Raw genomic sequence first — 22,725 nt, 5'->3', positions numbered from 1 at the left:
TTAAACGCATTAAAATATATATTCTCATTATTATTCTCATTATTACTATCGATTATAAATTAAAATTACATTTATATTTATATTTTTACTATTATTATTATTATATTAATTAACTGATTTATTTTACTGATTCATGGATTTTAATTGATTCACATTTTATAAGTATATTTCGTATTAAAAAAATAAAGAGAAAACACAAAAAAAAATTATAGAATGATTTGTAAGCAAACACGAACACATACACCACACACACACACACAAGTGGCGCAAGCGCTCTTTTTCAGATATTCAACAATACTCTCTCTACTTAATTAAATATAATCGCAATAAAAGCAACAACAGCTAAAAAAAGGAAACAAAAATAACAAACAAACAGCTACAAAATTTGACATTTCTTGAAGGAAACGTGTGAAACGGTGTTGAAGCCAATCGAAGTCGGCGAAACGAAGGGATTTTTTGTAACTAAATAGAGATCGAAGGAGAAGTAGAAGGAAATAAATAAATGTACTTGGGGTTTAAATGTTTTTCTAACGACTTGCATAATGAATATGGGTTTGCTGCAAAACTCTTCGGCATATTTGTCTATGTAACACCATGTATTGTATTTGTAATTTTGCAAGGAAAACCTAACAACACATATAATCTTTGTAAAACAAAAAATCGTAAATTCTGAAGAAAATCGTTATATGGTGGATGAAGAGAAGCGACGCGTGTGGAAAGAAAAATTGTTTTCTGAACTTTTGAATAATTTAATATTGAAGGCTTTTTCATAACCTCATTTGCGTTTGTGCTTCACCAATTCACGCTTTAAGAAAATCAACCTAAAAAAACGTTAAACACCTAAAACTATCCATTCACCGGTATTCAGATTCACTTAAAACGAAAATGTAATAAAAAATTGTAAACATTTAAAAAATGGGCTATTTGTTGTATTCGCATAAAAATATATTAAAATTTAGTATTTCCATTAAATTTAAGCTATTGCCCTTTTGTATCGCTCTTTGGAAATGGTTTGTTGTGTACTTGTCGATTAATAAATAAATTTTTTGAGAGAGCGATAATGCTTAGAAAAAAGCGAAAGCTCATTGCTTCGTTACCATCACTTTGCAACATTCGCATTTTCGTATCACTTTAATTATTAATTTATTAATTATATGATGTATTAATGTATTACTTTAAGTTGTCAAAATTTTTTTATTTCAAACTTGCAAGTAAAACACAAAATACTTTTTGTATGTGTTCTTTTTTAAGCAAATAAAAAAACAAAAAAAGAAAAATGAAAGTAAATAATAAATTAACATTTAAAACCCCAAACCAATATAACCTGCTTGTATTAAAAAAACATTAAACATTGTGAAAAGCGAAAAAAAAATTAATAAAATTATAAAAATTATAAAATTAATTTGTTTCATTTAAAAGCATAGGCATTTTCGCCCATAATTAAGAGTGAACAGAAAAATGCCTTTTTCCAATAGGTCTTTTTTGACAGATCACGCATGGCTACTGTCAAACTAAATAACTACATAATTTTTTCAGTATTCTTTGACATTTTATCATGGAAAGATTTATACTTCAACAACGTTTACAAATCGTAGAGCAAAATCGGGTATTGTGCGCTATTCGGGTAATGTGGTCAACGTCTGTATTTTTCATAATAACGAAAATGCACTAGAAAGATTTCTTATGAACTTAAAAATTCATATAACGGATGTTTTATCCTGCTCGCCTTTTAAATTGGACTCTTTACTAATGAGCAGTTGATCAAAATATTTTGTGAAGTGAAGTCGATTTTGTTGAAATGCTACTTTATAAAAGCAACCCTAGCAATGCATCTGTTCATGTTCGAATTGTCGAACATAAGTATTAATAAGAAAGCACATTAATTTTAAACTTGTTTCGAATGTAACCAACACTTGCGTTCTGTCAATAAAAGCAACAAGTCATAAGTGCACGCATAAAACTAACAGGTTATGGGCCCAGGTACAAATTCCTGGAATCCAAGTAAAGTGTATTGTTAAATCAAGTGTCAAGATGAGTTCTTCGCTTTTTAACATTGAGAAGTTGGACGAATCCAACTATGACTCTTGGAGTATACAGCTAAAGAGTGTGCTAGTTCATCAGGAACTATGGTCAGTAGCGTCGGGGGTAACACCATGTCCAGAAGCAGCTGAAGAAGACAAGAATGTGGTAGCATGGAAGGTCAAAGACGAAAAGGCCACAGCGACAATTATATTGAGCATAACACCGATGCAGATAGCGTATGTAAAGAACTGTAAGACGTCCAGCGAGGCATGGAATACTCTTCGTGATATTCATAGGCCAAAGGGACCTGTACGCAAAGTAACTTTATTTAAGCGTTTACTTGGAATGCGTATGAAAGATGGTGAGTGCGTTCAAGAATATGTGTGTAAGTTTACATCATTGGCTGAAAAGCTAGAAGAAATAGGAGTTGGTCTCCAAGAAGAATTTTTCGTGATAATGCTTCTTGCAAGCTTGCCAAAATCCTTCGAGAATTTGGTTGTAGCATTAGAATCTCGTGACGAATTACCCAAGCTTAGTGCTATAAAGATAAAGTTAATAGAAGAAGGAGAACGTCGTAATTCTAGTAGTGTGGAAAACACCGAAAGTACCGTGCAAGCATTTATGGTTCGAGAAAATTCTAGCAAAATGCGTAGTTCGACGAATTCAAATTCAAACGAAATCAATATGCGGCAAGCATTTGCAGCGAAGTCGACGCAGGGTAGCGACAGAGAAAAGAGAAACGTTAATTTCAAAAATGTTACTTGCTATGGTTGTGGGCAGAAGGGCCACATAAAAAGCAATTGTCCGAAATCAAACAAGTTCGTGAATTCAACGAAAGAAGATTCAGCGAAGAAGCGTCAACAACAATGTTCGTTCACTGCTTTAGGTGCAACAGACTTCGACACGTTCGGCAGAGGAAAATGGTGCTTAGACAGTGGTGCGACTGCGCATATGTGTTGTGACCGTACGTTGTTTTCGAACTTCGTGAATCATACAGAATCGATCGCATTGGCAGGTGACAACAGCATTCGTGCCGAGGGTAAAGGCGATGTTAAAATACAAACTGGCATGTGTGATTTAACATTGAAAGATGTTTTGTACGTTCCTTGTATGAGAGGCAATTTTATATCAGTTGGCCGTGCCGTCGAAATGGGTTGCGCAGTAAACTTCAGCAAAAAATATGCAACGGTGACAAAGAACGGTGATGATATCTTACGACTCAAACAAAGCAACAACTTGTTCATGTTTGAAGGTAAGCGCAGCAGTTGTTTTGGTGCCATGCAAAAGCAAGCAATCATATGGCATAATAGGTATGGGCACTTAAATTATACCAGCTTGAACGAACTTGCACACAAATCTTTAGTTCATGGGATGGAAAAAATAAGTTTCTCGGAAAAGCCAGTATGTAGGACATGTATGTTATGCAAAATTCATACACAACCGTTTCCAAATACGAATGAGCATAGATCAAAGAATTTGCTAGATTTGGTGCATACGGATGTATGTGGGCCTTTTGATACACCATCGCTAGGTGGATCAAAATATTTTCTGACATTCATAGACGATATGTCAAGAAGGATATTTGTCTATTTTATAAAATCGAAAGCTGAGGTGTTCAACAAATTTGTCGCATTTTGTACTATGGTTGAGCGACAAACGGGTAATCGTATTAAGGCGGTAAGAAGCGACAACGGCGGTGAATATATAAATAAACAGTTGAACGATTTTTTCGAGAGTCGAGGCATTATACGTCAATTGTCAGTTCCCTACACTCCGCAGCAAAACGGGGTAGCGGAAAGGGCCAACCGCACGTTGGTTGAAATGTCCAGAAGTTTGCTGGTGCATTCGGGTATGCCCGATTCGTTGTGGGCAGAAGCGGTAGCGACGGCAGCGTATTTGCGCAATCGTGCGCCGACCAGAGCGCTTAGTAATGAAACGCCTTACGAGGCGTGGTATGGCAGGAAACCATCAGTGCAGCACTTAAAAGTATTTGGTTCGGTGGCGGTGGCGTTGGACAAAACGCATCATAAGAAATTCCAACAAAAAGGCAAGCAGTATGTAATGGTTGGATATTCTTTGGTGTCAAAGGCATATAGGCTGTATGATGCAGAGTTGCGGCAAGTAGTCGAAAAGCGGGATGTGTTGTTCGATGAGGCAAGTTGCGTTGAAGGATCTGGTAGTAACGGAATAATGTTTGATTTTGAGTGCAAGCGGCAAGTTCAGATAGAAGCCAATAACAACAACAACAAATCTGGTGACACAAGGGAAGTAGTTAATGAAAAAGACAGCAGCTGTGAGAGTGACGCGAATGACAGCGATGATGGTGTTAGAGAAATCAGCAGTGAAAATGACGAATTTCTAAGTGCTGATGAGCAGCAGGTGAAGCGTGGACCAGGAAGGCCGATGCTGGTTCGGACAGGTATGCCAGGTCGTCCCAAGAAGAAATTTAACGTATTGAATGCTATGGGCACGAATGAAATCGAAGTACCAGAAACATATGAAGCAGCAATGGCTGGTAAGCAAGCGGATATCTGGAAAAAGGCGATGGACAGGGAGCACCAGGCTCTCACTTCAAATCAGACTTGGTCATTGGTAGATGTGCCTAAGGGGCAATCGGTAATCGGCTGCAAATGGGTGTTTAGCATCAAAAGAGACAAACACGGCAACGTTGATCGTTATAAGGCGCGTTTGGTGGCGAAAGGCTGTTCGCAGAAGTTTGGCGTAAATTATGAAGACACTTTTTCTCCGGTGTGTCGTTTCGAAACGGTACGATTATTATTAGCGTTAGCGGTAGAGCTGAAAATGTATATACATCAGATGGATGTGTGCACAGCGTATCTCAATAGTGAGCTTAACGATGTCGTTTATATGAAGCAGCCAAAAGGGTATTGCAGCGGTAATAATCAGCAAAAGGTTTTGCGGTTAAATAAAGCGATTTACGGTCTAAAGCAAAGTGGTAGAGAATGGAATTCCAAGCTGGATGCGACGTTGCGTGATCTGGGTTTCATTCAGTGCGAGAGCGAGCGATGTCTTTATAAGAAAGATGTAGAAGGTAATCTTTGCCTAATACTTGTATATGTAGATGATCTCCTTCTAGCGTGCCAGTCAAAAGAAGTTATAATGAAAGTCAAAAGTAACATATGCGAAAAGTTTGAGTGCGTTGACAAAGGTTCAGTACAGATGTTTTTGGGCATGCAGATTGAGCGAGATGGAGAACTGGGTGATATATCGGTTGGACAATCACAGTACATCAAAGATTTGTTGCGACAGCATCGTATCGAATCGTGCAGACCGGCATCGACACCACTGGACGCAGGTTTCCAGGTCGCGTGTGACAGCGAAAACTGTAAGAGGGTTGACGGAACGTCTTATCAGTCTATAATTGGGGCGCTGATGTGGCTAGCGTTATCTACGAGACCAGACATCTTTCACTCAGTATCGAAATTGGCGCAGCGTAATAAAGATCCGCATAGTGAACATATGGCAGGTATTATCCATGTGTTACGGTATTTAGCAGCTACGACCGATATGAAGTTACATTATCGTGCATGCAAGCAACCATTGAAAGGGTATGCTGACGCGGATTGGGGTGGTGATAGAGTTGACCGCAGGTCTTATACCGGCTATGTGTTCCTTCTGGCTGGTGGTCCGATATCCTGGAAGTCGGAAAAACAGGACTGCGTCGCCTTAAGTAGTACCGAGGCGGAATATTTATCTATGTCATCTGCAGCAAAGGAGGTGTTACACCTGCGACGTATTATCATCGAAATTGGTTGTGGCGATGCGAACACACCAACTGTGTTATTTGGAGACAACCTCAGTGCTCAACACCTTGCAAGGAACCCTGTGCATCATGCAAGGACGAAACACATTGACATTAGATATCACTTCGTGAGAAATATTGTTGAGAGAGGCGACATTAAATTAGAATATGTATCAACTAATGAAATGATAGCAGATATATTAAGGAAGAATTTGTCAAAAAAGAAACACAATGAATTTTTGGAATTGTTAAGCCTTAAGTAATGTACAAATAATTTTGTAAGAACATCTGCATTGAGGAGGGCTGTTGAAATGCTACTTTATAAAAGCAACCCTAGCAATGCATCTGTTCATGTTCGAATTGTCGAACATAAGTATTAATAAGAAAGCACATTAATTTTAAACTTGTTTCGAATGTAACCAACACTTGCGTTCTGTCAATAAAAGCAACAAGTCATAAGTGCACGCATAAAACTAACAGATTTGTTTTTCAGTGGCGTGTAATATTAATGGTATTTTTTAGCAAGTGATTATTTTTAGAGTGTAAAAGTTCAGATAAAATTATTAAACTATTCTTCATTTTTTAATACGGTAAGAAACTCTTTTTAGCATTAGCTACTGTACCACTTACAAGAAAAAAGTATTACAAACTTTTGTTGAAATAATTTAAAAAGAGTTTCTTACCGCATTAAAAAATGCGAGATAATCAGCGTCGGGTATTGTGAACTAGAAGCCCACATTACTCCCTTAGTGTTTTCCTAATTCTCGTTAATTTTCCTGTTATGTATTTCCCAATTACACATATTTAGACATGCCAAAAATGAAAAAAGAAAAAAGCCATTGTAGCTGTTAGGAATGAGGAGATGGTCATTACTTTTTGCATCAAAGACTTTTGTTGTGCCGCGTTTTACATTGCAAAGAATGGCAAGGAGTAATGCATCCCCTAACCTGCTTTTAAACTTTTCACTTAGACGTAAGCCAATACTGGACGAAGCCACAGGAAAAGACCTTGGAAAATATACATTAGAAATGGAATCAAGACTTTGCGGCCATTCGTTCCCTGGCGTTTCAATTGACAGAATTGCCAAAATGTCAAACAAATTTTCGGTCCTTAAGCCATTTGCAGGGAAAGCCTGGCTGCGTGGATTCCTGCGCAGGCTCAAAAAATTAGCTTAATTTTCGTTCTCCAACGGGAACGTCTTTTAATAGAGCAATGGCTTCACAAAAGAAAATGTAAAGATGTTTTTCGATTTACTTGAGCAAGAGTATGCTAAACACAAATTTCCACCATCTGATATACAGAATGTGGATTTAACTAAGTTTAATAGTTTTTTTTTTCAAATAGTCAACCAAGAAGGTCATTAATTAAAATAAAAAAATATATGTATCAATAAATTCATTGGCTTATTATTAACTCTTAATATTGTTTTTGGTGATTTTATCTAGTGGCCCACTTTACCCGAATACTCTGGGCCACATTACCCACCATTTTTCTTTTCATCAACTTTTAAGTTTAAAACGATTATATTAGGGTATATTTTGCAATAAAATGTAAAGATAATTCAATATCTGTTAGAAAGAAAAAAAATCGCTTTTCCAATACGATTATTTTTGCAGAAATAAATACAGCGTCGAAACTTTTCTTGCGTGACTACTATTCGGAATTCACAGAGAGAACGTAGGTTCGAATCTCAGTGAAACACCAAAATTAAGAAAAACATTTTTTATTAGCGGTCGCCTCTCGGCAGGCAATGGCAAACCTCCGATTGTATTTCTGCCATGAAAAATATCTGCCGTTCGGAGTCGGCTTGAGACGCACACCACAAATGGGAGGAGGAGCTCGGCCAAACACCAAAAAAGGGTGTACGCGCCAATTATATATATATATATATTAGGGCGGGTCGATTTAAAAATCCAATCGAGTCCAAATGTATGACCGACCCCCACTAACTTTGGACGGCCGATCCACCCATGCCAGTGGCACACCCCCTGGAACTCCCCTGGGGGGTTCCCCATACAATCATTTCAAAATATCACCATTTTTGGCCTTTACATGAGAAAAGAAACTAAAAAGTTCAACCCAAATTGGGGGGACATCAGAATTCGTTTTAGAGGTATGGTTCCTTCGGCAAAGTTTCTTATTTTGATCCCTAGAATATGATTTTCACAGAGCAATGGGCGATTTTTTTGCCTCCTCACAAATCGACCCGGCCTAATATATATATATATATATGTATATCCCTCCGTTGGGCACCCGAGTCTGACCAGACTAGCTTTCGACTTTGGACGTGAATTTAGGACAAATATTTCTATTATAGCTAACGATTTCAGCAGAGATTTATTGCGCATAGCTGGACATCAGGCGGTCAATTAAGCTCCCTCACCATTGCAGAATTCTAGCAGAAGTCTTTGCGGTAGGAAAGGCTGTAGAAGTAGCACTAAGAACAGCATCGAGCAACTCCAACATAAATGAATACGTTGACAGTCAAGCGACAATAAGGCAATAAACTCATAAGAAATTTCATCTAAAAACGTTCTTAGGACCAAGGAGGCCATAGAGAGACTAGCCGCAGACAGACGGTTGCACGTCTATTGGGCACCCGGACATAAGGGCAATGCAGAAAACGAAATTGTAGATGAGATTGCCAAAAGCGTTGTTTACATACAATTCGAACAAGAAAACGACATACTGAAAGCATCAAATAGGATATACAAAGACATCAATGCGGACATGAAAACACGGATAAACAGGAGGTGGAATAATCTAGCCACTTGCGAAACCGCGAAAATCATGTGTACACAGAATGCAGACAAATACGCCAGATTCGTACTAGCCCTGTCTAGAAAGGAAAGCAGAACTATCGTAGGTATGCTGACAGGCCACAATTTGTTAGCGGCACACGCATACAAGATGGGACTCACAAGAAGAGAGGGAAACTGTTGAACACCTACTCTGTGCTTGTCCTGCATTAGATAGAACCCGAATGAAATGTTTAGGAGCTTTACATTGTGAGAGGTTAGAATGTCGCTCGGGGTTAGAGCTTCAGAGCTTACTTAGATTCGCAAAAGACGCAGGCTTATTACAAGAAGCCTCCTACAAGGAAACGTAAGGGTCTAGCTCCATATGGTAGTACTAAGGACCAATAGGTCTATGTGATGGCTTCAGCCAACCAGGTCAACCTAACCTTACCTAACAACTTAAGCTTCCAAGTAGCTTCCTAAAGAATCCTCGAACAGAAAAATGCCAGACCCGGCTGCCCAACCGAAGGTTTTAAAAAAGGTGCCCAACGGAGGGCTACAAATAATAAGTTTCTATTCTAAAGAGTTTTCCAATAAGATGTGTTATTTTGATAAAAGATCAATGGTTTCGATGCTTGCGGGGCACGTAGCGCCGTCTTGTTGAAAATAAACGTTGTCCAGATCAATACAATCCAATTCCGGCTATAAAAAATCGTTAATCATCTTTCGATAACGCAATCCATTCACCGTAACTGTTGCTCCAGCTTCATTTTCTAAAAAGTAAGGTCCAATGACTCCGCCGGACCATAAACCACACCCAACAGTCACACGTTGAGGATAGAGAGGCCTTTCAACAATAACTCTTGGATTTTCTGAGCCTCAGATCCGACAATTTTGCTTGTTGACGAAGCCGCCGAGGCGGAAATTGGCCCCATCACTCAAGATGAATTTTCGATGGAATTCCGGATCATTTTCATGCATTTCAACGACCCAATCAGCAAAGACACGACGTTGTTGATGATCGGCCGGCTTGAGTTCTTGTGTTAACTGGACTTTATAAGCCTTAAGACCGAAATATTTATGCAAAATGCGGTGTAAAGATGTTTGTGGAATACCTAATTCCAAAGAACGACGAGGAATGGACAAACCTGGGGTTCTTCGGCCACTTTCGGATACAACAGCAATATTTTCGGCTGTTTTTGAGCGACATGCACGGGTTTTATTCTTCATATCACTAACTTGTCCCAACACCTCGAATTCGTTCACCAATTTCTGTATTGCGGTCCGACAAGGTGCTTCACGAAGGCCCAAAAATGTTCGAGTTTTACGAACTGTTTCGGCCCAAATTTCACCATTTTTATAGTAAATTTTAATAATTTCAATGCGTTATTTGAGCGTGTATCGTTCCATTTTTATTACTGGCGTAGTTTCTACTTGTCAAATATCCAAAAATGACAGCCTCAAAAGTGACATCTACCGAAATAGCGGGCTATTCAAAATAACACCTGTTATTGGAAAACCATTTATAATAAGGAAATTTGATAGTTATATCTACTTCATTCATTTTCAATAAGAGCATACCATGTAAGCCACCTTGTCTAAAACAAAGCTATCAGCTGACGCGGCTTACGAAAAATCACCCTGTTGCAAATTTCTATGTTAAGGCTAATGGATTTCCATTTATATGAAACATTGACTGCATTTATTTATTTATTCCGGCTTCAGAATAGAATAAAGAGAATAAATTGCGCTTTGTCGGGAAAATAGTGAAAAAATAGATGTTAAAGGAAGAAAACGTACAAATATTTGATTACAATTAAGTTCCTTTAAACACAGCTGATCAAAATGTCCTATTAAATCCAAATCACAGGAAGAATACGTTTGGAATATCAATTTAAATAACATCTGGAAGGTTTTAACGTAAATAAACCGAAATTTTTCTTGCAAAAAGATGGCAGATTCTTTCAATTTTCATTGGTGGGTAACTGCCCATTACAGCAACACTGTTCATTCACAATGAAATGTATTGCGATTTGTAATCAAAACAAAAAACGAACTTTTTTAGGTTAAAACACGCGCTGTTTTCGCAAATAGAAACTTAACTTTTAGTGCTTATCGTTTAAATAATTCAAATAGACAATGGACGAGGAGGAATTAACGTTACCTGCGGATACATTACAAATACTCAATGATTTTCTGCAAGAGAAGGCACAACGCGAACGCGAAGAGTTAGATCGGATAGAAAATCAAGCCGGCACAGAAGCAATGTTCGAGGAAGATTGGGTATGCTGCAGGGATTAATACCTAGTAGTATTCACGACCTATATTTCAATATTTTCAGCAATTGAGTCAGTTTTGGTACAGCGAATCAACGAAACAAGCGCTTGGAAATGTAATAAGAAAACTGCTGGCGGAACAGGAAAGTAAGGCAGACAAGCTGAGTTACCGCATAGCACTACTCTCCTGCCCATCACTATACGGCACAGTAAAGCAAGTGCACGGAAATGGTAATTGTAGACTTGTAAATTCGTTTGTTAAAACTTACCACTCTTTTCATTCGTTTAGTGAAAATCTTCGAGTTCGATAAGCGCTTCTCAGTCTATGGCGACGATTTTGTGTTTTATGATTTTAACAGCGCAGACGAAAATGGATACTTGGAAGAATATAAGGACACATTCGATATTATTGTAGCCGACCCACCATTTCTATCTGAAGAATGTATTATGAAAATCTCTAAAATCATAAAAAAATTGCAGAAATCGAGTACAAAAATAATATTTTGCTCGGGCGCCATTGTAGAGCCATGGCTCACACAAAGTTTACAGCTGAAAAAGTGTTCCTTCGAGCCAGCGCATGAACGTAACTTGGGCAACGAGTTTGTTTCGTATGCGAATTTCGAACTTGACAATTACGTGCATACATAATTTAGAAATATAAGTAGTATAAAATAAGTTTAATAAAAATAAATTTAATTTATTTATACACTGATTGAAATTTTTCAATCGGTGAGAAATATTATCGGGGGAAAAAGTGCTTGCAAAAATTTACAGATAAACTAGGCGATCTTAATTTAAACATTTATTCACTTTGACGCTGCATCAGCTTCCTTGCGTTGCTGCACCAATTCGCGCAAGCCATCTTCTTGATCTTTCAACGACTTCACTAAGAATTCCTTCTTTTTATTGAGCAGCTCAATGGCCTTATCACACTTCTCCTGCTTACTCTTGAGATCAGTACGCATATGATCTACATCGGTTAGGACAAACATGCGCCCCACGGAAAGGTAGACTCTGGAACAAAAAAAAAAGTTAGTAACAAAAACTGGCTGACAGGCTAAATGCATTCATGTGAATCGGATGCGCTTTTATTAGAACTTCTCTGATGCAAGAAGCCAAACAAAGTTTGAGACTGTGCATCACTTTTGCAGCATGATTACATTAATGCATTTAATGGCATTCTACATTATGATTTTGCCAAACCTTGTGTCATCATTCAGATCGCTCGTGCCCTTTTCGGTTAGTTCATATTTTTGTTTCCCATTTTTCACCATACTGCACTTCATATCGATCATATTCATTTTTTTGGTAGTCTCGATTTTGTTAATTTGCATTTCGGTAAATGCCTGGAATGGAAGCAATTATTTAGTGAATCACAGTTAGCAGCAGAAGCAAGCACCGCTCCTTGAATGGTAAGTTGCTTAACAATTGAGCTAAGAAATGCATACCTTCTTTAATTCCATATCCATCTGAGCCATTTTAAAGTCGTTGTTTCTGTTAAGCTTTGTCTGTGCAGAGTTTTATTTATTAAATTGTGCTATTTTAGTACAAATTGCTCCACCTGCAAATTTTATTCCTTTCATACACTAAAAAAGCACAAATGACATTTCTCCCTTTCTGCTGTCAACATTCGCGATAGACGCACTGTGAATGGCTCTATATATAGAGCAAGGGATGTCATATTGTAAGGGGTGACCCGTTTTTCCAGCAATTGTAAGTGCAGATGATGCAAATATTTGATGAAGTTTTATTTAACATTTTCAGTTACTGGTGGAGTTTAATTCTACAGTTATTTTTTAAACGCGAAGCCAATGTTAAGTAAATGTATTGTTGCATATATTTCTAGAATTTACACTTCATCCCCAACTTTTCCATTTTACGACCTAGCAATTTTACATTTAGCTTGTGCATACAGAGAAATTGTCCGTTTAGGAAGAGCACTGGTATATCGTGACGGTACAATCTTAGAAAACGGAGATTATCCTTTTGTGTAATATCAACCTTTTCTAACGTATATTGACCATCGAAATACATTTCCAGCTCTGTAACCAGTTCGTCACACAGTGTGCAGTCATCCTTGGTATATAAGGTCAGTACAGGTAACTTGTTTTTGGCGTGCTCCGTATTGTATGAGCTGAAATTAAAAAAAAAAAATAAAATGAAAAATGATATTTTTAAACTCATGATTCAATTATTTTATAATTATTCTATAATTGGATCATGTTTAAACCTACATTTTCTGTAATAAAAGTGCTGCTGCACTTCCGTTTCCATCCGTTATTGCCGCACAGCCTATTTGACCGGGTTGTAGAGCATGTGATAAGTGTGTTACTAAACGCGCGCCTGACATTGCTATTGGATTACCCATGCACATAGCACCACCATGTGCATTCACTTTTTCCGGATTCAATTCCAACTCTTTCATTGCAGCCAAAGGCATCGCAGAAACACAGTCATCGATTTCCCATAGCGAAATATCATCTTTTGTACAGCTAACTTGTTCTAGTAGTCGTTTTATGGCCAAAGCAGGTGCCATTAAAATTTCATTTGTTTTTGATTCATTGTACCCTATTATCCTGGCTAAGGGTTTCAAATTCCACTGCCTCGCCATTTCGTTTGTAGTTAGCACTAAAGCAGCTGCACCATCACCCCAAATGGAACCGTAGTTGTTCTCTTGCTCCGCCAATGTATCAGGCAATGGGCGCAGATCATCTTCGGTCACAATAATTGGCAATCGTGATGCTTGCATTACCCGTAATGGCACAAGTTCTGAATCGAACAAACCAACGCTATAAGCTCTGCGCATACGCACATATGATTCTTTTATATACTTCATGCATTCGTCTTTGGTTATGCCTAAGGCCATATTTTGACTTTTGTCTGGGTTTTGTATCATACCATCTGCAACCAACCCATCTTGCATAAGCACATCTCCCAAGTGAAGACAAGTGCGTGGCATATAATAGGGTACATTTGACAAGCATTCCATGCCACCAGCTATTGCCGCATCTGCCAGTCCTAATTTGACTGCCTGAGAGGCAAACATAATTGATTTCATTCCCGTTACACTGGACGCACTCACCGTTGTGCAGCACACATGCTTTGACAAACCGGCTAAAAGTGTGGCTTGACGCGCTGGCGCTTGACCAGTGCCGGCCGTTAAGACATTACCAAAGTATACTTGTTGCACGGCATTAGGAGGTACCGCGGATTGTTTAAGTGCAGCATCAATAGCCACAGCGCCCAATTGAGTTGCAGGGAATGGCAGATGTTGTCCAGTGAAGCCGGTAATAGGTGTACGTACTGCTGACGCAATCATCACAGCGTTGGAATCATTGCGACGGAAATCGGAAAGGCACCGTGCCACAATGGAATGTAATTCTTTCTAGAAATGTCATCACAATTCAGTTTGAAATACACAAGTTCGTAAACTAATTTTCCCAGTTACCACCAATTTTCGACGAAATCTGTGCATTCTTGTTGTTTACTCGGTTCTTCTTCTTCAGAGCAGCTTAATTCACGTTGTGATTTCTCAATCAGCGATGATGTTTTGTAAAAGATTGCATTTACGGAAGTCTATGAAATTTTTATGTCCTGGATGTTAATTTTGAATTTTTAAAAGTTCTGTTAAAATATTTCCTATCTGCACTTACATCATGATTCAATTATTGAATCATTCATTTACACAAAATTAAATGTGTGCTCATTCAGTCAGTGCTTAAGAAGTAGCAGCAAAAACTGCTAGCCGACATATATAATATAATAACTCGAAGGTTTTGACTGCCGGAAAAGACGTCGATCCAATGGTAGCCTTAATTGATTTTCTCTCCAACTCGTTCAATACCAAATGCATATATTTGGTTAATTTGAACTTTAACTGCAAAAAAATTACTTCCATCAAGGAGCCCTGTTGGCAAAATAAAATCATGTGATGTTAAGCTCGTTATTTTGCATTTTATTTCTTTAATATTTTTCTAATTTAATACGAAGTGGCTTAACTGAAAAAAAAAATTCGTATGTTTTTCCATAGTTCTTAGATGAAACATAGAGCCTTAATAAACAAGTTATAATTTCGTTTGTTTAAAGCTGTTCCCGTCAAGCGCTGTCCTTGCTATGCCATCCTGTGGTTTGCGCAATGTGTGTCCAATCCATTTCCTCTCATTACTTTGGTCTTTGCTATGTTAAGTTTTAGACCTGTTTGTGCTACTGCATGGCATACCGCTTGTAGTTTAGCTGATGCATCTGAGTATTTGTGCGACAGTAAACAAATGTCGTCCGCATAGTCTTGGTCTTCAAGCCGGCCGCATAAACCCCAGGAAATGGCCCTGCTGACCGAACCCGCTTGTCGCATTGCTAGGTCCAGGACCAGGTTGAACAAGAATGGAGATAACACACATCCTTGCCTAACACCGATTTGAACTTCGATACTACCACTTAGAGTATTTTCGTATAGTCCGGGAGTCAGGGGTCGATTTTGGACTGCGTTTTTATACCGTTAAATTCTTGACTATACTTGTGATTTAGCTTTCATGAATAACGAAAGTGAACGTCAGCTGGCGCACCCGCGGTGGGTGTGATTGTGGGAGGGTACGAAACGTGACGAAAAAAAAATTTCTACCAACTCATTTTATACCAGCTGAAATTTTCTGCGCCGTAGAGGGGGAAAAATATGTCAGCTGAACGCAATGATACATTCTTGCTTCGGCTGACGGTCTTCCCACCGCTATAAACGCAGCTGACCATCATTATTATAATTTCATATGTGTCCAAGACTATGTAAAAAAATTTCAATCGACATAAAGTATATTAGTTTTACTTTTTAATTTATTTTACAAGTTCGCCTGTTCAGCTGATGTATTTCCCCCCTCTACGGCGCAGCTGACTATTTTTTTTTTCTACTAAATGTCGACAATACACAAAAAAATTTTATGAATGAAATTAAAACAATTAAATGAATTGTTAAAAAAAAATTTCCCACACGTTTCGCACCATCCCACGCACGTACCCACCGCTACTGGAGCAGCTGACGGTTGGTTTCGTCATCCATTGAATGGCGTCTACCTTCAGTATTAAAATCAGTCGGCATGAAATGATGAGGTCAAAATGACCCCTGGCTCCCGGACTAGTATTTCACACGATATGAAGCGCCTGAGTACAATTATTTTGGTGACAAATTGTTACTGGTTTGGCGTTTTTGTACTTTTTTTTGCCATTTTTCTCTTTGTGAGCGAATTCTCGGAGATTGAGTTAATTGCAAGTTACTTTAGAATTTTTACATGAACAAACCTAATATTACTTAAGAAACTTTTTTTCCTCACATACACAGCTACTTGAGAATACATACATACATATGCAGATATTTACATTCTCTAGACATTTTCTATTGAAATATCCAGTGAATTCGTAAATTCTATGTGAAAACAATACAAAAAATATTTTGAAAAATTCTTATTTCCTGTGTTTTGATGTACAATTACATATCTGTTTGGCTTATCCAATTCAACGTCGGTCGAATATTGAGACGTATTCGCACTCCACTTTGATTTCAAATTTCGGCAACGCAGTTTTCACCAAACTGTTTGCACATGTAAGTATGTATATATGGCTATTTTGGAAATTGTTTCAGTTCTCTCTACGACTTATTTCATATGCGTATGTATATGCAGCCCCCTTGAAGGCATTGAAGACATGCCACATATTACGGTGAAGCGTAGGAATTTACTTCGCCTGGATGACAATGCCATAATGGGGATTTGGGGAAAATTGGAGCCAATCGATCGGGTGCAATTGGCTTTTACCTGCAAACGCTTCCGCAAGATATTCGAGGTGCGTGATGCGCCACGTTATACATCATACAAAATGGAGAATCTTTGGCCAATGTCGGTTAAAGATATTGAAAACTTCGCAAAACTCGTGGGCCCCCTAATTCATGAGTTGCGCGCCAACACGCCGTGCGTGAATAATTTGCGAGCAAAGAAGTTTCTCATGGGCATAACTAGAAATTGTGAACTCTTGCGTCGCGTTGTCTTTCAAGGGGTTCGTGTGACATTTCAAGTGTTTCAGTTGTTTGCAAGTGCCAAATATCTGGTGGAGTTATATTTACAAAACTGTAAACTATCCGACAAGGATGTGGAGATGATCTCGATGCTTTCGAATTTAATCATACTCGATTTATCCAAGAATAATGAAATCAGTGGTATGAATTGTTAAGTTTTTATACATATATTTTTAATTGTTAATACAACTTTTCATTTAAGGCAATGGTCTTCACAATCTGACGAATTTACGCGCTCTTTATTTGTCCGATTGTAAAAATTTGGACCCGATTAACTTAGTGCATGTCTTCAAACGCGCTAAGTCCCTTTGCATACTCGACATTTACCAGCCCTACTCGAATACTAATCTTGTGCCGATTTTCCCCGAACTCGGCCGCTATTGCCTCAATTTGGATAAATTGCGTGTGACCTTGCCGGAACATCGACGCTATGAGTCGCTCGCACGTTTACCCAAATTGACGAAGATTTTCGCATACGGCTGTGTACGCCGATTTCTCGTCGATTTGCGTAACCATCGAGCGCATCATATGCAAGTGATTTTCTTGAATACTCAGCAGCAGGTGACAGTAGATGCGACATTTATGCTTACGCAATTTCGTGAGTTGAAAAAACTGGCTTGTGATGGTGATTTCGAGTTCACACCTGGCTGCATTGATGGCTTTGAGAATCTACGCAAACTTACTTGCCTTAATCTCTATAAACCAGATGCCTTAACGCCAAAGGATGTGCTGACGCTATTGAAGAAATGTCCGAAGCTACAGTTTGTGCAATTATTCTTCAAAGCCTACATCACTGAGGCATTTATATTCGAGTTGATTGGGGTGTTGGAAAAACGAGCGGTGAAAGTGAATTTTGTATTGAATTTGCAAAAGACGAATATTCGTCGTGGCATCACAAAGGTCAGTTGAAACAAGTGAAAGAAACGTTTTTATTGCTGTACAGCAACAAAAGCAAACACCACAGAATTAAACATTTGGGGGAGGGAAACCCTTGGTCCGTATATAAAACCGGGTCGCGTCGGTAGAGTAGACCGGACTGGCGTGGGAACGACTGAGAACGTGGTATCGATAAAACAATTAAGTGTTCCCTTTCCAATGTCAGATTTTAACTGACCAAGCGCTGTTGTTCCTGCAAATTAACACTGTTAATATCGGTGAAGATTCTACGAAAGATTTTTGGACCTTTGCACGTTGACGACAACGAGTATTGTAGGCGATGGAGCAGTGAGCTGTATGAGCTTTACGGCGACATAGACATAGCGCAGCGAATAAAGAACCAGCGACTTCGTTCACTGAGTCATCTCGTCCGAATGGATACAAACGCTCCGACTCTGAAAGCATTCGATGAGGTACCAGCTGGTGGTAGCCGAGGATTATGAAGTCCTCCTCTGCGTTAGATAGATCAGGTGAAGAAGGACTTGACTTCACTTGGTGTCCTCAAGTGGAGCCAGTTAGCACAAGATATAACATTTTGTTTAACTCAGCCACAATCGGTTAAGCGGTTATCGCGCCAATCAAGAAAAAGAAGATATCGGTTAATTTTTTTTTCACAGTAAGGCCAACGTGTCCATCTTCGGTTCTGGAAAAGTTTATATATTTTTTATTTTTTTTTGGAAATCGAAGCTCTCAACTTTTTATTAAAAATTAGATCTTAGTGCAAGAATAATTAAAGAATTATAGCAGGTTTGTGAATACCATTCGGTTGATCCCGCATTTGAAGCCCACTGAATAGGAACTGCGTCAAAATTGTTAAGGATGATAGAATACCAAGGTGAACACCTGCCACAATTCTGCTATCAGCACAGCCACGGAATGCCTCCTGATGTTTTCCCTTCACAACAAGGCCTCCAAGCTCCCGGTTAACGAGCAGATAAAGTTGTTCAGCAAGCAATTCCTTCTTGGGTGCTACTGCAGGAATCACCCGTGCAGGCACCGGCTACAGGCTGAGCAACCTCCCAGGCGAGTCAGGAAATATCTCTTCGACTATAATGACGAGATTCAGGACCAGATGCGCCTCCAACTGCTGGATCGGACAGTATACAAATAGATATTAAACCACATTTATCGGGAGTTCCTTGCCACTTTCCTAAGATCTCTTGGCCCTCGAATGTGGTCACCGGAACTCAACTACCACCCATCGCAGACAAAGAGCTTCGGTTGCTCGCTTGAGACCCGTGTAGCTTTGACACAATTACATATTATAGTAGCGGGTTAAACTCCAACCTATCAAGAATTGACCCTGACGTATGAATATATGGTATATTCAGCATGTGAAGGTATCCCGCACGATGCTAACCACCTATTCACATGTCTTAGTAAACTCTCTCATCTAACACCCCTTTCCCTCGGAGCCTAACTCATCAAAACAGATGAGTTAGACGATGACTATTGGTGACTATACCCCACTGGAAGGTCTTAATGTACTGCTACAACAACAATAACCACACCTTCTGAATTCTCTCCACCATTCTTGGAGTGACAAGTAATTATGAGGATAAAAATACAGGTCGTTGCGGTGGTGTACAACCGACTGTCGGGTAAAGGTATCATTCTTGTTCTGACGTTATTTTGCGCTCTCTTTTTCGTTATTTTATGATATGAAGTATGATTATTTACGCCGAAAATAGGGCTTTGTAGTAGATATGCCACGCTAAAGTACACTCTGCCATGGCGATCATAGTTTTAAATATCAAATCATTCGAATTAGGATTCTATAGCCATGGTGCCAAATATCATTCCAAGCCACGTAAAGGTTAGGTTAGGTTGAAGCGGTTGTCCTGTGGGACACACTCAGGCTCATAGCCCATTGTGATGCCGCGTGGAGAGCTTGTCCCTATCTCACCTAAAACCAGTTGGTGCTTTTCAAAAATTTTAAAATATCTCTGAATTCTGTAGAGCTGAGGTCTTCTAACTCATTAAAAAATTGTCTACCCCGAATAGTAAGCCTGCGGCTGTATAGAGCAGGGCAGTGGCACAGTAGGTGCGAGATTGTCTCTTCCTCGTCCTCATCTAGACAAATTTTACAGAAGTCATGTGTTTGCACACCCATCCTTTGGGCGTGTCTACCTATTAGGCAGTGCCCCGTTATGACTGAGATCAATGTGCTAAGACTGTGTTTATTTTGGCTTAGCAGAGATTCTGTGCGTTTAGCATTTAGAGTCGCCCACATTTGACGGGCGATTTTGCAGGTGGGTTCATTACGCCATCTTTCGTTTGCTTTCTTTACAATTTCTTCAAGGATAAGTAGCTTACATGTTTGTAAGGGTATCCCTATGTCATTATCTATGTACTCATCAGACAATTTAGTGCCGAGTCTCGCTAGTTCATCGGCTCTACAGTTACCCGCAATGTAGCGATGGTCAGAAACCCATGTTACCTTTAGGTGAAATGACTCAGCCATCTCGTTAAGAGATGTGCGGCATTGCATGGCTACCTTGGAGGTTGTCGACTGTTTTGTGAGGGACTTTGTCGACACTTGGCTGTCAGTGAAAATGTAGATATCATTTCCGGATATCGGATCACACTGTATCAGTTTAGCCTGAAAGACACTACAGTAGTCGGGGAGCCGATAACTGAAGGAGATCCCCAGATGTTCGGAATATACACCTCCGCCCACCCTGCCCTCGAGCTTTGAGTCAAACCACGTAAAGGCATAAACGAATTTTGATAGCTTGAATGACTTCGTTCCTATATCCTCAAAAGCTCAAAAGCACAGTGCTCGAATGCATAGAAAAACTCAACATTCAATATTTCACTAAACCAAAAATCGCAAACAGACACACAAATTATATAAGAATGTAAAGAAAGTGTACTCAATTTTAATATTTTTTCAGGACCCACGGTACCTTGCTGCAAAGGATACATTGAATATTGTATTTAATGGCCAATGGGTTGAGTGGGATAGATAAGATTCTTGATTGGATGGAAAAATTTTATAATTTTGTTCATATATTTTCGAATGTTTCCTTTAGTTTGGTCGTACATTTTAAATATGTATTTTATTATTTATTTTACCCAACTGTAATAGTTGTTTTAAGCGTAACCACCTGTGTAAAATAAATTGACTCATTATCTTTTATAAAAAAAATGGCAACAAAATATTTGAATTTCGTAAGTTTAGAACAGTAGACCAATCATTAAATTGTCTGGGCTCTACTTAGCAGTTTCACCACTCACGTAATGTTTAAAAATACAACAACGACAACAAGAACAAGCAGACTCATAGCAGTAATGTAGAGATATGTGATAAACTGGGCTGGAGTCTCTGAGAGCAATAAACCACGGCACTTAGCCGTATTCCACAAGTAAACTTTGGCAAGAGGCCTGGTTTTGTAATAGAACTGAATGGCTGGCAGAAGGTTTAAGAATCCGAGTACCACGCATACAATTTCTTTACAGGTGGATCCAGATGACGGAAGGAGTAGGAGCGGCTGTCTTCTGCCCGCAGTTTGATCTTCAAAATTCTTTCAGACTACCTAATCACTGCAGCATATTTGAAGCTGAGCTCTATGCTGTAACCAAAGCAGCTGAATTAGCGTTGAAATTTACTCCCTTCAACATTCGCACACACATCTTCATCGATAGTCAAGCCGCTATTAAAGCAATAATGGCTGTAATGACCAGCTCGGAGTGAATGCAACACTGTAGATCCAAAATGGACGAGCTGTGTGAGGCAGGTGACAATTTACTGGGCACCAGATCACGAGGGAGTAGGAGGAAGTAAGGGAATTGACGAGCTTGCTAAGGCAGGCACCCGTTTGCCATGGATAAGTACGACGAACATATATCTCACACTCTCAGTTTTGAAGCCGGAAATAGACTAGGAACTAACTCTGGAAGAATAGTATATATGGAAAGTCTCGACCTCACACAAGATTGCCAAAATAATGCTATGAACTTGCAACAGGAAAACAACCCACTTTATTTTATCACTCCCAAGGAGGGAATGTAAAATATTGATTGAAGTACTGACGGGATATTGTTTCACTCCATATCACGCAGCTACTCTACTATCACGCAATACTCGTACTGGAACTTTGGAATATAAGCTACGATGAAAGTCTTCGAATAGAGATGCCTGAGCATGATTAAATACGGTATACAATGACATCGCTGCGGACATGAAATCACGGATAGACAGCCAGTCAGGCCAACCTAGCTTTCATCTTCAAGGAATTATTGGTCTAGTAGGCTTTAACAGGACTTATTACTCTTGCTGCTATTTTAATGTGATTTCCGGCCGAATATCCTTGTTAACTGCCTACGTAAGTCACCATCTTATGTTGCTGTTGTTGTTGTTGTGGTTGAGCGTTCTTGCGGAAATATTCGTAATTAGCGAGCAGCGCTAATTTTTTTTTTTAAGTCAGATCCATTTCGTTAGATCTAGGTACAACAGCAAACTTTTTATCTCTACGTCTGGGATTTCATTAATTTTCTGTAAGAGCGAAGTCTTGCTCTAACTAAACCTGGACATTCGCATAAATAGTGGAAGAGACTTTCACAGCTTCTAAAGATGGTATTGAAAGGTAGGTTAAGTCTGGCTGTGTGATCCCCTACTTTCCAGTCACCTGTAAGGGTTGCAGTTAGGTATGTGAAATGTTTGGCCGAGAGCATCCTAACAGATAAATCGTCCTCTGGATATTGTACGGCGGCCATGTTTTTCTTGTAGTACTACACGTATTTATTTGCTTTCACCTTCTTTCGGCTAAAGCATAGAAGTGCGAAGCAATCGATGTTTTTACTGTGTTAAAAGGGCTAGCGACCGCCACCGTCTCTGTTAAAACTAGTGCCGAAACTTTTCTTGCTAGCTCATCTGTCATCTCATTACCCTCTATGTTCTCAAAGTAATTTGAAGCCAATGACCAAGGAGCT

The 22,725-nt window shown here is 39.1% G+C and overlaps 4 protein-coding genes across 6 annotated transcripts; 2 read left to right on the top strand and 2 right to left on the bottom strand.

The window, feature by feature from the left end:
* Nucleotides 1-10,221: 10,221 nt before the first annotated feature.
* LOC128863807 (protein-lysine N-methyltransferase CG9154) lies at nt 10,222-11,511 on the top strand. Of its 2 annotated transcripts, XM_054103163.1 has the most exons (4): nt 10,222-10,500; nt 10,589-10,806; nt 10,865-11,030; nt 11,089-11,511. In XM_054103163.1, the coding sequence occupies exons 2-4, from the start codon at nt 10,663-10,665 to the stop codon at nt 11,445-11,447; spliced, it is 669 nt and encodes a 222-aa protein (XP_053959138.1). In that variant the 5' UTR covers nt 10,222-10,500; nt 10,589-10,662; the 3' UTR covers nt 11,448-11,511. The 2 variants fall into 2 exon arrangements, with proteins under 2 accessions (XP_053959138.1, XP_053959139.1); XM_054103164.1 differs by lacking the exon at nt 10,222-10,500 and having other exon boundaries at nt 10,515-10,806.
* LOC128863808 (prefoldin subunit 1) lies at nt 11,472-12,434 on the bottom strand. The gene is made up of 3 exons (XM_054103165.1): nt 12,248-12,434; nt 12,003-12,145; nt 11,472-11,813 (listed from the first exon to the last, which is right to left on the bottom strand). The coding sequence occupies exons 1-3, from the start codon at nt 12,275-12,277 to the stop codon at nt 11,606-11,608; spliced, it is 381 nt and encodes a 126-aa protein (XP_053959140.1). The 5' UTR covers nt 12,278-12,434; the 3' UTR covers nt 11,472-11,605.
* A 177-nt stretch (nt 12,435-12,611) lies between these two features.
* Nucleotides 12,612-14,422, bottom strand: LOC128863806 (acetyl-CoA acetyltransferase, mitochondrial). The gene is made up of 3 exons (XM_054103162.1): nt 14,248-14,422; nt 13,034-14,184; nt 12,612-12,933 (listed from the first exon to the last, which is right to left on the bottom strand). Exons 1-3 carry the CDS (start codon nt 14,272-14,274, stop codon nt 12,642-12,644), a joined length of 1,470 nt encoding a protein of 489 aa, XP_053959137.1. The 5' UTR covers nt 14,275-14,422; the 3' UTR covers nt 12,612-12,641.
* A 1,679-nt stretch (nt 14,423-16,101) lies between these two features.
* Nucleotides 16,102-20,913, top strand: LOC128864529 (uncharacterized). 2 transcript variants are annotated; one of them, XM_054104231.1, is made up of 4 exons: nt 16,102-16,386; nt 16,466-16,995; nt 17,057-17,754; nt 20,688-20,913. In XM_054104231.1, exons 2-4 carry the CDS (start codon nt 16,488-16,490, stop codon nt 20,760-20,762), a joined length of 1,281 nt encoding a protein of 426 aa, XP_053960206.1. In that variant the 5' UTR covers nt 16,102-16,386; nt 16,466-16,487; the 3' UTR covers nt 20,763-20,913. The 2 variants fall into 2 exon arrangements, with proteins under 2 accessions (XP_053960206.1, XP_053960207.1); XM_054104232.1 differs by having other exon boundaries at nt 16,102-16,390.
* Nucleotides 20,914-22,725: the final 1,812 nt, after the last annotated feature.

Source organism: Anastrepha ludens, chromosome 5 (assembly GCF_028408465.1).
Source record: "Anastrepha ludens isolate Willacy chromosome 5, idAnaLude1.1, whole genome shotgun sequence".
In the NCBI taxonomy this organism is placed as follows: Eukaryota; Metazoa; Arthropoda; class Insecta; order Diptera; family Tephritidae; genus Anastrepha; species Anastrepha ludens.
Note: the sequence above shows the minus strand (reverse complement) of the source record. Positions and strands in the feature narration are given on the sequence as shown.